Source organism: Electrophorus electricus, chromosome 4 (assembly GCF_013358815.1).
Source record: "Electrophorus electricus isolate fEleEle1 chromosome 4, fEleEle1.pri, whole genome shotgun sequence".
Taxonomy (NCBI): domain Eukaryota; kingdom Metazoa; phylum Chordata; class Actinopteri; order Gymnotiformes; family Gymnotidae; genus Electrophorus; species Electrophorus electricus.
Genome location: NC_049538.1, coordinates 30,118,030 through 30,134,065, shown reverse-complemented (window position 1 = coordinate 30,134,065; position 16,036 = coordinate 30,118,030). Strand labels below are relative to the sequence as shown.

The window sequence follows — 16,036 nt, the reverse complement described above, 5'->3', positions numbered from 1 at the left end:
TTCAAAAGTCTGTCTATTGTCACCCTTTTCCTGCCTCCAGGTTTTTCCTTGCTTGAAATTCCATGGTCAGAAACATGACAATTTTCACCATTTATGATCATCAATAAACAAAAACACTAAGGAACCACGCCAACATGCACTCGGTTACGTCCCCATCTAATTGTAAAAAACAACAACAAAAAAAACTTTAACAAGGACACTTACATCAATTTCTCCTTCATCGATCTCACCATCATCTTCGTCCTTCCTTTTGTCGCGGAAGGCCTCCTTGCGGCCACGCTCCTGGCCTCTTGGCTCCTCTGGCCTTTTTGGCTGAGTGTCCTTCTGCTCGGGTGGCAAAATCGGGTTTCTCTCCTTCTTTTTTCTGGTCTTCTCCTCTTCCTCATCTTTTTCCTCCTCCTCCTCCTCCCGGTCCTCTCCAGGAGGGCCCTTCTCCGCGTCCTCCTCCTCCAAGGCGACTGCGCTGGGCTCCTCGAGCACCTCCTCGTCATAGTCCAACTCATGTTCGTCCAGCTCTCGGGACACAGAGGACGACTCATCCTTCAGGTCGCTGACCGCCACGAGCCTCCTCTGCCTCCGGTCCTCCTCCTCGTCATCCTCGTCCTCCAGCTCCGGGCGGCTCGCGCCAGACCCGGGGGCCATCTCCGCCCCGTCGTCATCTTCCTCCTCTTCCTCTTGCTTGGCGTCATCCCGCTCTACTTCAGCAGGGGTGAATGGCTCGGGTGAGTTGGGGTCTGGGGACCTGGGCGTGTCTAGGACCTCCCCCTCGGGGGAGGGGCTTATGCAATGCCTGCCCTCCAGCACGCCCACCCGCTCCGCCCTGTAGTCTCCTCTCCTCCCACCCTGGTCGGGCTTCTCGTCTTCTTGGTCGGAAATGTCCTCCTGAGCTCTCCCGATCAGCTCCAGCCCGTCTTCATCGTCAAAGTTAGAGTCTCCATCTCCTCCACCGTCCTCTTCATCATTCAGTAACTCGCTGTCTGAGGTGACGTTGTCTTCTTCGGCAGGAGACTCGGGTGACTCGAACAGCTCACTGTCAGACTGACCTTTCTCCTCCTCAGGGGATTGTGGGGACTGAGTGGGGCTCTCGGGGGTGTCCATCAGCACACGATCTGCAACTGATATTATTCAGAAATGGCAATCAGTTTGAAACACAAACTCTAGGTCTCTGCTGCCTGCCTTCAATTCACTGTGGGCTGGTTTTCTGGAAATAGATTAGGTCTTAGCCTAGATCAGAAATCCACAATCTACCTTCAGTGGCTAACTCATGAAAAAAATATATTAATACAACTTTAATCTAATACACTTTTACACTTTTAAATATTTATTGATCTCCCAGTAATTTAGTTGGCTGAAAGGTGGGTCTGCGTGAACATGGCATAAGATATCCTGAGAGAGAGATTTACAGTAAGCGTTAATTCAGGGTTAACTGATGTTCAAAAAATCATCTTCGCAATCCAACGTCGATTACACTGATTTTGAACAAGCTAAAGAAATGAATTAGAAAGGCTAAAAACATGCTAACAGCGGACAATGTTTACATCAAAACTCCACCAGTCGTGATAAAACGGTACTGCAACTTACACATAAAAAAAAACAACCCAAAAACATTTTTCATGATTCAAGTGCATTTGTTTATGCTATTAACCACTGGAGGCATGTGGGGGAGTGCGGTAGCTCGCTCACCTCCACAAACACTAGCAACATTAATGCGGGACTTGAAACTGAAATGTTACCGTTGAACAGCCGGTTAGCCTGGCAGCTAACGAGCCAGCTAACGGGCTGTGCGCATCCATAATGCACACTTTGCAACCCAGAGAGACTGAAACGAGGTTACCTGCTCGGTTTACGGGCAAGGGCTCACGAGACGGACGACTGAAACATCAGCTCTCGAGCTCGGGGCAGAGCTAGCTAGCTTTGTGTGGAAATGAGGAGGTCTGTGCGCCTGCAGGCCCGAGCGCGGCCCGCACTTTACTACCGACGAGATTAGCGCCGGACACGGACACGAGCGCGAGGCGCGGCGGCGGACACGCGGCCGCGGCGCCCGGGCCGCCCGCGCCGGTCCCCGCGCCGCGCTCGGGCGCCTTTCTGGTCCAGACGGGTCCGCCTGAGGCCGCAACAATGACGAGCGCCGACAATTCGCGAAAGAAAGTCCCGAGAAGGCGTAAAACACATTCGGTCACCTTTCAAACCACAGCGTCCTGGAGACAGGGCTTCGGCGGCGCGAGGCGGTGGGAGCTGCCCGGTCTCTCTCCCTCGGTGACGATTTATACGCGACGAACGATTTGACGATTTGTAATTTGCTTTACCGGAGAAACGGATAAACCCTGCACGGCACCGTGAGAGCGGCCATTACCCTGACGTCATCAAAACACGACGTGGGGGCGCCAGAGGGGAGGGGGGGGGCAGTCCCGTGTCCACGCAAGACAGAACCCACGAGCACCTGGAGAGGTGCACGGGGCAGCTTCATAGTGCTTTGCGATGTGTTTGTAGAAAGAAAGCGAGTAGAAAACTGGCAACCATGAACAATGCCAGGGTTTGTGGACGGAAGCGGTGTGGCCGCTAGGCGGCGATGTTGCACACAAAACACCTGTTCGCTCACAGTGGCCACTGGCATTCAGGCGAGCGCAGTCTCCCAGCGCATCCCTGCCCACCACGCCGGGGATGTCTCATACCTACATCTGGGCTCACAGCCGACACGGCAAGAGACCGGGTGCTCTGGACACACGGGATGGGTTCCGAATACAACACAAGAAAATGGTAAGAAATGAATGATTCACTGGAGATATTCTGAGGTTAGATGTCAGTGCAAAATTATTCATATGGAGATTCAAATGGACTTATTATGTTGGACATTGGTTTCTTGAGAATTTTAATTCATTAATCAAGGAAAGGTTTAATGATTGCTGATTTTGCAATGTTCTGATGCTGATATGGAATTTGTGTGCTTATTAGAAAAAAAAATCAAAAGTGTGTTATTTCTAAACAGAATTATGTATTAAAGATTACATACATTTTTATTTGCCTGTGTAATGTGACTTTACCTAGTTGGAAGAGTGTATTGTATTGCTTTATGCTGTGTAGAATTTAGTTCCAGTGTTTACAATTGCAAGTTGTTAATTATAACATTCTGAATATTAGATTTATACCACTGTAGAAACCATATAGTTAACCATAGTTTATCTCTAGTATTACGAATACATACCTACTATGCAATGTGATGCTAATGTCACTCCTAAAGTTCTGAGCGGTGGAAAGAAAAAAAATCTCATTCATATCTTGCATAGCCTACAGAAGTGATACCCCACACAAGTCGTTATTTAGTTACATTCACATGGAAGAGAGAGACTGAGAGAGAGAGGAAGACAGAGAGAGAGAGAGAGAGAGAGATACAGGGAGAGAGAGAGATACAGAGAGAGAGAGAGAGATACAGGGAGAGAGAGAGAGAGATACAGGGAGAGAGAGGGATACAGAGAGAGAGAGAGATACAGGGAGAGAGAGAGAGAGAGAGATACAGGGAGAGAGAGAGAGAGATACAGGGAGAGAGAGAGAGATACAGGGACAGAGAGAGAGAGAGAGAGATACAGGGACAGAGAGAGAGAGAGATACAGGGAGAGAGAGAGATACAGGGAGAGAGAGATACAGGGAGAGAGAGAGAGATACAGGGAGAGAGAGAGAGATACAGGGAGAGAGATACAGGGAGAGAGAGAGAGATACAGGGACAGAGAGAGAGAGAGAGAGAGAGAGAGATACAGGGAGAGAGAGAGAGAGAGAGAGAGAGAGAGAGAGAGAGATACAGGGAGAGAGAGAGAGATACTGGGAGAGAGAGAGATACAGGGAGAGAGAGATACTGGGAGAGAGATACAGGGAGAGAGAGAGATACAGGGAGAGAGAGAGAGAGAGAGAGAGAGAGAGAGAGATACAGGGAGAGAGAGAGAGAGAGAGAGAGAGAGAGAGAGATACAGGGAGAGAGAGAGATACAGGGAGAGAGAGAGAGATACAGGGACAGAGAGAGAGAGAGAGAGAGAGAGAGATACAGGGACAGAGAGAGAGAGAGAGATACAGGGAGAGAGAGAGATACAGGGAGAGAGAGATACAGGGAGAGAGAGAGATACAGGGAGAGAGAGAGAGAGATACAGGGAGAGAGATACAGGGAGAGAGAGAGAGATACAGGGACAGAGAGAGAGAGAGAGAGAGAGAGAGAGAGAGAGAGAGAGAGAGAGAGAGATACAGGGAGAGAGAGAGAGAGAGAGAGAGAGAGAGAGAGAGAGATACAGGGAGAGAGAGAGAGATACTGGGAGAGAGAGAGATACAGGGAGAGAGAGATACTGGGAGAGAGATACAGGGAGAGAGAGAGATACAGGGAGAGAGAGAGAGAGAGAGAGAGAGAGATACAGGGAGAGAGAGAGAGAGAGAGAGAGAGAGAGATACAGGGAGAGAGAGAGAGAGAGAGAGAGAGAGAGAGATACAGGGAGAGAGAGAGATACAGGGAGAGAGAGAGAGAGATACTGGGAGAGAGATACAGGGAGAGAGAGAGCCCTCAAGGGCTCATCGTCTTAATGTTCTGATTCTGATACATCCACTGAGCAGCACTTGACTGGGTGAGTGACGGCTTAATTCATATCTCAGCCTCTCATCAGCACACTTGGCCCGTGGTGTCAGTGCCAGTCCCTCAATGGAGCTGGTCGCTGCTGCGCAGTGAGAGCGTGCTCCGCGGAGGACAGCTGCTTGCTTAATGGCTGCATTTAACACTAGGGCGAGTCATTCCAGTGTAGCAGGGAAGTGGAATCACACATGGTAGTCTATTTGGTTTTAAAGAAAACCAAATATCACATATCAACTGTCAATTAATATAGCTTTATAAGAGTTGTTTAAACTTGTATAAATGATGACATAATGCTCTATAATAAATTCTCTCTTCCATTCACTTCTGCCTTTTAAATGTAAATGTAGCATGAATTAATTAGTGTCATTTGTAACTGCAGGTGTGCTCTGGCCTTTTTGCAGTAGAAAACAGGACTGAAAGGGTGAGTCTTTACACACACACACACACACACACACACACACACACACACACACACACACACACACTCACACACACCACGTTACTGAAAAGCCAGAGAGATGTTCTGCAATATCTGTACCCCAAAATGCAACAGAATGAAAAACTGAGGGTTTGTTTTCCAGAGCAGTGGAGGCTCAGAGATGGCTGGCAGGTTTCATTTGAATTACTTTTCAGTTTGTGTCCACTTCAATTTAGCATGAGGACCAGAGAAACAAGGTCCAAAGACAACCGATGAACAACAGATGACACAATGCCACTGCACACTGTCGAGTCCAAATCAAGTTTGCAACTTCGTGTTTCTTGACTAAGCTTGATTTTCTGGTATAATATTGGAGTAGATTTTGAAAACAATACTTCAGCAGAACAGTTGTCTTCCGCAACATACATTGCTGTAAGTGAGTGTAAAAGCATTTGCATTTCATTTCTAGAGCTGTACAAACAGTTGTGGTGATGGTTTTCTCATTATTTAATCTTGCAGTGATTTTTTTTCCCCCCAGCTGATTAAGTGCGCTGCTAAAATGTCTCATTTAAATAATTTGCTGAGATAGTTTATTGTGTGTATGGACTGATAATAGACACAGAATATCTTCAAAAACATTGTGACTCCTGCAGGTGTTAAGGGAATCACTGAAGGGAGTGAGACAGAGGAGAGAGAGAGAGACAGGTGAGACAGACAGAAAAAAAGAGGAGAGAAGCACATGCAGTGAGACAGATGGAGAGAGAGAGACAGACACAGAGAGGTACATGTTATGTCTGCATTGTGTCTTGTGTAATCAGTGCAATTTTCAGAATAGTGGAAGCTTGAGGGGGTCTAATCCAAAGTTCGATGTTCAGCACTTGTCTGCTTATGCCAGAGGAGATGTACATGTGCACAATTACTGTGCAATTATCACAAGGCTGTGAAATCCTCTTAACAGTGTTGGAGACTGGCGTTTTTCCCAATGACTGTTGCAATCTCTATTTTCAGGGGGTTCGACTGGACGGACAATTGTATTAAGCAGCATAAGAAGGCCCACAGGAGACTTAGCTGCAGCATTTGAATGTGTTGCCATTAATGGAATTATAGCAATTTTATAAGGCCATCATGAAAGGAGGGGTCGAGAAAGAAAGCTGCTGTAAGACTCGAAGACATCATGGCACTTCATAAAAGACATGAGAAGAGGCTTGAAAGAAACCTGCTTTTCGCAGCCTAATCTTTAACTTCCTGCCGAATTCCGCTCTCCTACTCTTCTTTCTCTTCCTCACGCCACTACGGTCCATATCCTCTTTCAATTCCTTTGCTCTCTCGACCACTCTGTACACAAACACGGCCACGCATACCCGTTCACTCCAACATGGCCGAAAACGTGAGCTTCAAGACAGAGAGCCACCCAGTGTCCAACATCTCGCTGCTTGGCCCCGGGAACCCCGTGTCCGAGTCTGTGGAGTACAAGGCCGTGTCCGTATTCCTGGTGCTCCTGGTGTGCGGTGTGGGAATTGTGGGAAACATTATGGTGGTCCTCGTGGTCCTCACCACGCAACACATGCGAACGCCCACTAACTGCTACCTGATGAGCCTTGCCGTGGCCGACCTCACGGTCCTGGTGGCGGCCGGACTGCCCAACATTTCCGAGAGCCTGCTGGCTACCTGGGTGTACGGGAAGACCGGGTGCTTGGGTATCACGTACCTCCAGTACCTGGGCATCAACGTGTCGTCCTGCTCCATCACGGCCTTCACTGTGGAGAGGTAACCCAGAGGAGCACCATCACCTGTATGACTCATTGCTTACACTAAATTAAAATCAAATGCTTATGTGACAACACGCTGTCAGTGGTCCAGAGCGTTTTGGCTGTGCAAATGTCACTGTGTAGCACTGTATCAGAACTTCCGGTGTATTTATTGCTGTGTGGACAGACCCCAGGTTATTATGTCTCTGTGCTTTATTCAGGAAAAGGTCACATGTAGTCAGATAATGAGTTATAAACACACTCACTCTGCTTGGCTCAACATCAGCACTAATTTATCCAGGCACACAGATTTTTCACGCTAAGTCAGCTCTGGGTTCCCACTCTAATTCAAATGTCAAACTCTCTGACGTTCCCTAACGTTCCCAGACTTTCACTGACTAAAAAGCTGAATTTTTATGACCTCTAATGAACGGACAAACAGGCTGCCCTTGTTAAATGGGTGCGGAAAAAACAACTAACTATAACAACCACTTACTACATACCGGAAAAGAGTGAAAATATAACATTTTGATAAATGGCAACCAAAAAAAATCTAAAGATATTCCAAACAAAATTCCCTAATTTTCCATGACTTGACCCCCCCCAAAAATCAAATCCTCTGACTATCCATGTCAAATTCCATGATATTCCCGAAATTCCCTGATGCACCGGAGCCCTTGTTCCCTGTAATTGGACTGTTATTCTTGCCTCGTTCTCTCCGCCTGTCTCAGATACATAGCCATCTGTCACCCCATGCGAGCTCAGACGATGTGCACGATCTCCAGGGCCAAGCGCATCATCGCGGGCGTCTGGGCCTTCACCTGCGTCTACTGCACTGTGTGGCTCTTCCTGGTGGACATCCAGATAGACAGGCACGGGCGCGCGCAGTGCGGCTACCGCGTCTCCCGCGACCTCTACCTGCCCATCTACCTCATCGACTTCGCCGTATTCTACGTGCTGCCCCTGCTGCTGGCCGTGGTCCTGTACGCCCTCATCGCCCGCATCCTCTACCTCAGCCCCCTGCCCCAACCGGCCGAGTCTGGTGTTGTCACTGCCGCCACCCTCAGGAGGAGCTGCAAGGAACCGGCCGACGTTGGCAGGGGTCGGCCCAAGAGTGCGCTGTCATCTCGGAAGCAGGTGCGTGCGTGCGTGTGTGTGTGTGTGTGTGTGTGTGTGTGTGTCTCCCTCATCTCTTTTGAGATGGCAGAGTTGACCCCTATCTGCTATCTGCACCTGCTGAGTTTATCAGGTGGGGCCACAGATCTTCTTCCCTTATGGGGAGATTCCACACTTCGTGCAGGCTTCATTAGACGGGTTCCTTCTTCTGTATTTGCCACCATTGTGAGGGATCTCTAAAGGGCAAACACAGCCATCACTGTCACTGTGGGCCTGCGGCTTTCCGCCACAGACTCGGCTGTCTCCCCAGAAGAATGGAGCCGAATGGCATTTAGCTTTGTTAGGTACCCCCGTGTACTGGAGGCAGGTGTTTGGTATTTCTCTCGGCCAGTAAAGCAGCTTTCCTTCAAAAATGCCACATTTTTCATTTGTAAACGATAATGAACCAAACTACTCTGTTCTTGGACTAGAAGTATTGTAAAGTACCTTAAGACTTTATTTCTCTTCCTAACGTTTTCCTTAATCACTAAATGCATGCTTCGTTTGTCTAGTGTGAGGTCTTTAACTCCCTGGCCTGCTGCTGTATACAGAGTAACTACCTTCTTCCAGTTTGAACATTTTAACACTCATTTAATTCTCAGTGAGGTGACGGCTTGTCTGCCTATGAACAGGCTCGTGGATGAGAGCCACAGAATGAGTGGTTGAGTGTACAACCGCTCTGCCAAGTTATCCAAATGGAGCCCCATCACTATAGCAGAGAGGCCCTGTAGGATGTCATTACTACACCTGTAGGACATCATTACTATACCTATAGCAATTCATTGCTACACCTGTAGGACGTCATTACTACACCTGTAGCAATTCATTGCTACACCTGTAGGACGTCATTACTACACCTGTAGCAATTCATTGCTACATCTGTAGGACGTCATTACTACACCTGTAGGACGTCATTACTACACCTGTAGCAGTTCATTACTACACCTGTAGGACGTCATTACTACACCTGTAGGACGTCATTACTACACCTGTAGCAGTTCATTGCTACACCTGTAGGACGTCATTACTACACCTGTAGGATGTCATTACTACACCTGTAGCAGTTCATTACTACACCTGTAGCAGTTCATTACTACACCTGTAGGACATCATTACTATACCTGTAGCAGTTCATTACTACACCTGTAGGACGTCATTACTACACCTGTAGCAATTCATTGCTACACCTGTAGGACGTCATTACTACACCTGTAGCAATTCATTGCTACACCTGTAGGACGTCATTACTACACCTGTAGGACGTCATTACTACACCTGTAGCAGTTCATTACTACACCTGTAGGACGTCATTTATACACCTGTAGGACGTCATTACTACACCTGTAGGACGTCATTACTACACCCGTAGCAGTTCATTACTACACCTGTAGGACGTCATTTATACACCTGTAGGACGTCATTACTACACCTGTAGCAGTTCATTGCTACACCTGTAGGACGTCATTACTACACCTGTAGCAGTTCATTGCTACACCTGTAGGACGTCATTACTACACCTGTAGCAGTTCATTACTACACCTGTAGGACGTCATTACTACACCTGTAGCAGTTCATTACTACACCTGTAGGACGTCATTACTACACCTATTATAACACAGCAGGTTCGGCTGGGTTCTGTGCCTGTGTCCCTGCGTCCTCCCCGGCTCACTCCCTTCTGCCTGAAAAATCCGTACAGATCCGTTGTGGATTCCCCAAATTCCAGACGATCCGTCTAGCCACAGTTCGCTGTGGAGAACTCAGTAGAACTCCTGACATAATATAAATAAAAAATAGGTAAAATTATGTCAGTAAGATAGTTTTGGCTAGCTCTAGGTCTGTAATATCTCTTTGTGGTATGTCTGCCTTTTTCAAGACTGACCATGGCAGCAGACCATTAAAAGTTGTGAATGGCATGTCCAGGCTGGTCAGGTTGAATGGCAGAGTTCGGATGCAGGTCATCTTGTAGGGCATGTCAACGCAAACGAAGCGGCCTGGATAAAGTCATAAATACAAAGTCATGGGCAAAGTGGGCTGAGGAGAATGTGAGAATGTGAGGCATTCTCCTTATTCCTACACGCTAGAGAAAAGAGATGAAAATGAATAATCCAGAAATTAAAGAGCCTCGGATCACAAAGGGGAGTCAGGATTTTTCTTAGGCCTTGGTCTTAGATCTTGGTGTTATTTCTTGATTTTCACAGCTTTTGAGAGGATTGATCAGCCTTTTTTGTTTTGGTTTTTTTGTTTGTTTGTTTCCTTGATCTGTATAGTTTTGGCACTAAATTTAGAAAGATTATCGCTTCATTTAGAGAGATTATCACTTCACTGAGAAAGATTATCCCTTAATTTAGAGAGATTATTTCTTCTTTTTACCATGACACCAGTAGTTCTGTTTCTTTTTCTAGCTCTTTAAAGAAAAATCATTTCAGAACAACATATATCCATTCAAAGAACTTTAAAACTTTTAAAGTTTTTGAAACTGGGGATAAAATGTCTATTTTCTGTCAAGACAACAGATTATTTATGACAGTTTTTATGACTGTGTTTGTCAAACCATTGTGGTAAGATGTGCGTAGCAGTTCACCAGAGATTGCGTTGTTTTTGGAGCTCACACATCGTAGTCAAAGTTGAACTCTCAGCTCTCCTTCGTGAATTTAATTCCTTTTGGTATAGTTGCTTTGTTTCTGTGATTCGTTTCCGCTCATGAAGGCACTTTGCATGCTTCTAATTCTTATTTTATTGCCCTTGATACTTTGAGTTAATATCTGTGAATGTCACAGATAAAATGTCTTATGCTAATTCTGTAATGGGTAACAATTGTGAACAGGCTATAGTTTTTTTCTTTGACAAGACACCTTCGCATTGCATTATGGTATTACTCAAGGACAATTAGCGAACGATACAATTTGCAATGTATTATTGGAAACTGAAAGTTAATGACATGGAGAATCAAATTTATCATTAGCGTTACACTACGACAAAATGTAGTACATAGTACGTCGTAGGGTGTGATTCTGAATACATTTCTAGGTGAGTGATGCCTCTTGCTGTTTTCCTACAACACAGAGCATCTCTTAAACCTGATTATTAACATGGCTGGAAAGATATTGGAGGTCCTAGTAAAACAGGCAGATTTTCATTCCCAGCTGTGCTATTCTGACAGGTGTGAGATGACCAGTGTGCGGTACACTAGCTATTACAGTGCCTCTGTTTTCTCTTAGATGAGAGATGTTAGATGTTGCATATATTTATCTCCAGAATACTCCATTTGCTACTATTTTGATAGTTTTGCAGACATTCACTCTCTCTCTCTCAAACACACACACACACACACACACACACACACACACACACACACACACACACACACATACATGGCTGGAGCCTATCGGCAGGCTGTGGGGGTCAGATGAAAATTTCAGAGCAGCTGTCAGTCTATTACCAAATTGAAGAGTTACCAGAACTCTCAGTGACCTCGCTTGTGATCTTGTGTGCTCATGTGGGTGGGTGTGTGGGAGTGCACATTTGAGTTCTGTCCTTCGCGGGGTGTATGTGAGCGTGTGCGCCCATTCACTTGTGTGTGGTGTAGATCGAGGATCCAAGAGGGCCTCACTTGAGAAGAAGATTTGCATAATATGATTTGTGGAGCTCCCTGAAGTATCCTTACTGCCGCCAACGGCTGTGCTCCTGGAGCTCGCGAGGAAGTGCTCCATCTGTCTCCCCTGCGTTCTGACCGATCTTACCTTCACACCTCCAGCCCTTTGATCACATGATTAACGTCAACGTTTTGTAAAGTTTGGTGAGCTACAGGATGCCTGGGTTTCGCCTGAAGATCTGAATGAAGTCAGCCGCCCTGCAGATCTGATAGTGCCGTCGCTACGGCACCAGCCTCTCTCTCTCTCTCTCTCTCTCTCTCTCTCTCTCTTTTTACCTAATTGTGAGTAGCAGGGCTGCTTTGTTCATGTCGTGTTAAGACTTTGTTTCATCCTGATGAAGAATCACAATCACCAGATGTCACAACAGAATGTCACTGCCAGTCACACTCATTATCTTGCTCTCTGTTAATTGGCTGAGCTCCTCCCTGACTCGCGACTCCTCCATTAGATTGTTCTCAGGCGTGCCGAGAATTTCTCTCGGTGATGAGTTCTCACGTGCAGGCTACTTCCTGTTAAAAATGAGCAGTTGGATTTAGTCTTAGGAGGTGTCTTTTGTTTTGGAGCTAATAAAGAGATTTCCAGTGATCAAGTTTCTTTTCTCTAGGACATTTTGTTCTTTCACATGCACTGGGACGTAAAAAGGAAGAATGTGATCTTACAGCAAAGTTTAGCGCAGTTAAAAATTCAGTTAAAATTGTTAGGAAAATTAGAGAAAATTAGACTCTCTTGTTGGATGAGAATGGCTGTGCTGTGTGACAAAACTCACAGTGTGTTATTCGCAGTACCTGACAGCTCCGGCCCACAGTCAGACAGGGCGCGTGCGGTATTGCCAGGGCTCACAGCGCACTGCGTCTGCTCTCCACAGGTCACCAAGATGCTGGCGGTGGTGGTGATTCTCTTCGCCCTGCTGTGGATGCCGTACAGGACACTGGTGCTCATCAACTCCTTCGTCAGCACTCCGTACTTGGACGCCTGGTTCCTGCTCTTCTGCCGGACTTGCATCTATGCCAACAGCGCCATCAACCCCGTGGTGTACAACCTGATGTCGCAGAAGTTCCGCTCGGCCTTCCGCGGTCTGTACAGCTGCCAGCAGCGCGACGGCCACCGACACACGCTGTCTGTGCTCCAGGCCGGCTGCAGCATAGCCAGGGACTCACGAGCCGCCCACGCCAGCAACGGCACCAGGCAGACGGTCAAGGGAGGCGGACCGTGCACCGCTGACCAGAACCACGGCACGCCAACTTCCCTGTCCAATCAGGAGGAGGCTACGCCTGTGCACAACAACAGAGTGGCCATGCCGCTTCTTAAGGAGGAGAAAAGTGTACCCAACGCTGGGATGGTTCAGCCTGATCCAGCAGACTTGGACATGAACGAAAAAGAGAATGACAACTTGATGACTGATAAAGGTTTATCAAACGTAGCCACAAACGCAGCTACAAACGCTAACGGCTCCGGCGCAGAGAAGACAGCGATGGCCTCAGAGGAGGGGAAGGCTATACCTGGCCATGCTGGGCACAGTACTAAAGAACTGATGCACAGCACGGTGTAGCGGCTAGTTCCCGCCACTGTCTCCCAGCAAACTATGTGGGGTCGGCCTTGTTCACTTTAACTCCCTGCCCGGAAAAAAATAAACCCTCACCTGCTGCAAAGAGAACCAAAATAAATGTACGCACACGATCCTGAAGACCTATCCATCTTTTCACCTGCTGAAGTGACACCGTTGTTCTTTGGGGGGACATCTCACTGCATCCTTTTCACCTTTTTGTCTAGGGGTCTTGTGTTTGTCAGCTTGTGACTGTGGCCTCAGCATCTCAGCAGGGTTCCAGAGAGGACCACGGCATTCTCCTCATCTGTCACGGTGAAGAACTCGCCCTCCGTGCCTGAAACCGAAAGGAGAACCCAATGAATTTAGCTAAGTGGCTACATAATGCACTTTTAAAAGCACTGATAGGCCCATGTTTTTGAAAGGGGTCTTTTTATCTGGCAGCATGGCCCCGAGCATCTGGCCAGGACTCACACACATTCACGCTCTCCGCCCACAGCCGGTCCAAGGCTGGAGACGAGTGTCACGCTAAGAGCAGGAAACATATCCAGGGAACTGAGCTGTCATGCATCAGTATTTGTTCCACATAAAACCTCACGGATCAAGAGGACTGATGCTTTACAAGTGTTTACAATCTGTCCAGCAGCACAGCCGCATCCTCTGGTCTGCCTCTGGAGACTGGAACTAGACCACAGAACAAAACAGGCATCCAATAAGGACTCCAATAAGATGGCCATTATTTATACAGAGCACAAAGGACACTTTACATACAGAACGGTACATTAATTATGCTTTACACTGTGTGCACAGTTATTAGGCAAATTGTGTTTTTGAGGATTCATTTTATTATTGAACAACTACAGTGCTCTCGGTCATTCCAAAATGTTAATAAACCTCAAAACTGAATATTTAAGAAATATTCCTGGTCGCTTCACGTTTGATTCTTCTCAAATCTTTGGCAGTTACTTGGCGTCTTTTTTTCTCAACACGTTTCTTGCGACCCTGTTGAGTATTTGCAACAAAACGTTTGATGGTTCTGTGATCACGCCCCAATATCTTAGCAATTTTAAGAGTGCTGCATCTTGCTAAAAGACTTTTTATAATTTTTGACTTTTCGGAGTCAGTTAAATCTCTCTTTTTTTTGGCCCATTTTGCCAAAAGGAAAAGAAATCTGCCTAATAATTCTGCACACCTTGATACAGGGTGTTGATCTCCTTAGGCCACGCCCTCCCTCATTACACAAATACACATCACCTGATATGCTTTAATCCAATAAGCATTCCAGTTTATACAGCTTGGAGTTGGAAAATATGCTGATACAAAATATGATGATATGGTCAAAATACTCTCTTGCGCAATAATTGTGCACACAATGTAGGTTTATACAATTGGAGAGATATATTCTGGGTTTAGGCACAGAGGCCTAGCATGCTAGCATGCTATCGGTAGAGAAAAAACTGTACTCCATGGCGCATTTTAATGTTGCATATTTATATAGAAAGCAAGTGTGGTTTTGTTTGTGACATAAATGTGACTTTCAGATGGTAATTTTGGTAATTTTATGGTGATAGATATTCGGGCACTTTCATTAGTAATGTGAAACTTGAGTTGTTCTGTTACTAAAATGATCTTCACTGTATTTGCTTTGAGTCACCCTTCACTCATCCAGCTGTCCTGTTGTTTTCCTAGTAGAAGAACGTAGATCAGCTACACTTTTGAAATTGTTGCTTTTTTTATAGGTGAGTTTGGTATCGTAACCTAATTTAATCTGTGCTAATATGAATCTTTCTTTTCTCTCATCCACACAGCTTGTCAGTGTTCCTTCATAGTTTATTGTGTTAACCTTACTGCACGGTCACGTTTCATTTGACAACCAGTAAGTGAAAATCAACACCAGTGCAGAGACTGATATCAAACTGCTGAAGAATGAAGTGCACTGGGCCGAGGAGTTAGCTGTGCGCTACTACCTTTTCTTGTTTTTAATTTCACTATTGATCGAGAAGTGGGGAAGCAACATTTGCTGTCTCTCGAGGCTGAAACAAATTCATGGATTAGCTGTAAAGACCTTGTGTGTCTCTGAGGCCAGAAAGCTTATTGCTGGATGTGGAGTTGTCGTGCTGCTAAAAACCAGAGAGGGAAACGATCCTTCAAGTGCAGCCGGTGCAAAATCGCTTTGAATGTAACTTGCTTGTTATTTGCTCAAGTCTTAATGGTGGCCTGCCGAAGTCAGAGCTCAGTGTGTGTGTTTGTTCTGTGAGCATGTGCAGCTTTGCCAGTATTTCTTTTGAAAAGGAAAAATACCAACATTGTGTTTTTCTCCTTGACTCCATTTTACAGCCTTTATTACTAAATGGAAAATAAAGCGTAACAATTAAAAATTCAATTGAGCTTTTGCTTTATTTATGAGGGTTTCAGGTGTCGAGAATGACCAACAGGGATTTGAGCGTTGGCAATTTCTGGAAAATGAAGAACACTTCCAGTTATGAGGGTTTCCTACGCTCGAATATTTATGGCAGTAGCCTGTTAACAGCTGCTGATTGGTTGAAGACGAGACCGGCATTTAACACAGGAACTTCTGTAGTGGCATTTGGTCACAAGACACACAGTACAATAACCTCCCTTCTTCTTCTCTCTCTCTCTCGCTCTCTCTACGCATATGGCATGCCTAGCTTCACATATTGCTTGCTGAAGATAAATATAGCAACATTCATTTAAAATATGCCATAGAAAAAAGTCTCGACGCAGGTGCCATGAATGCACGGCCACTTGTCGCCTGCCAGCCAGTTGCTAAGGTTACGTTCAGCTTTCACTTTACTTTTGCGCGATTAGATTGGAGAGTTGTGGGAGCAGAAGATAAGGCGCCCCCAAGAACAGATTTCCGTGCAGGTGCAGTGGGACTAATCCTGCCACAGATAA

General features: G+C 46.2%; 2 protein-coding genes across 2 annotated transcripts in view; one reads left to right on the top strand and one right to left on the bottom strand.

Annotated features, from left to right (window-relative positions):
• Positions 1-2,349, bottom strand: part of zc3h18 (zinc finger CCCH-type containing 18) — a 26,011-nt gene extending 23,662 nt beyond the window's left edge. The window contains 2 exon segments of the mRNA XM_035525345.1: positions 205-1,115; positions 2,181-2,349. Coding sequence (XP_035381238.1) covers positions 205-1,098 — 894 coding nt within the window. The 5' untranslated portion in view covers positions 1,099-1,115; positions 2,181-2,349.
• A 279-nt stretch (positions 2,350-2,628) lies between these two features.
• trhr2 (thyrotropin releasing hormone receptor 2) lies at positions 2,629-13,126 on the top strand. The gene is made up of 5 exons (XM_027017972.2): positions 2,629-2,757; positions 4,983-5,024; positions 6,030-6,788; positions 7,501-7,906; positions 12,443-13,126. The coding sequence occupies exons 3-5, from the start codon at positions 6,397-6,399 to the stop codon at positions 13,124-13,126; spliced, it is 1,482 nt and encodes a 493-aa protein (XP_026873773.2). The 5' UTR covers positions 2,629-2,757; positions 4,983-5,024; positions 6,030-6,396.
• The last annotated feature ends 2,910 nt before the right edge of the window (positions 13,127-16,036 follow it).

Coding starts and splice junctions, on each gene's coding strand:
- trhr2 (XM_027017972.2), top strand. CDS start 6,397: ATGGCCGAAAACGTGAGCTTCAAGACAGAGAGCCACCCAGTGTCCAAC. Junction 6,789..7,500: donor ACGGCCTTCACTGTGGAGAG/GTAACCCAGAGG, acceptor CGCCTGTCTCAG/ATACATAGCCATCTGTCACC. Junction 7,907..12,442: donor CGCTGTCATCTCGGAAGCAG/GTGCGTGCGTGC, acceptor TGCTCTCCACAG/GTCACCAAGATGCTGGCGGT.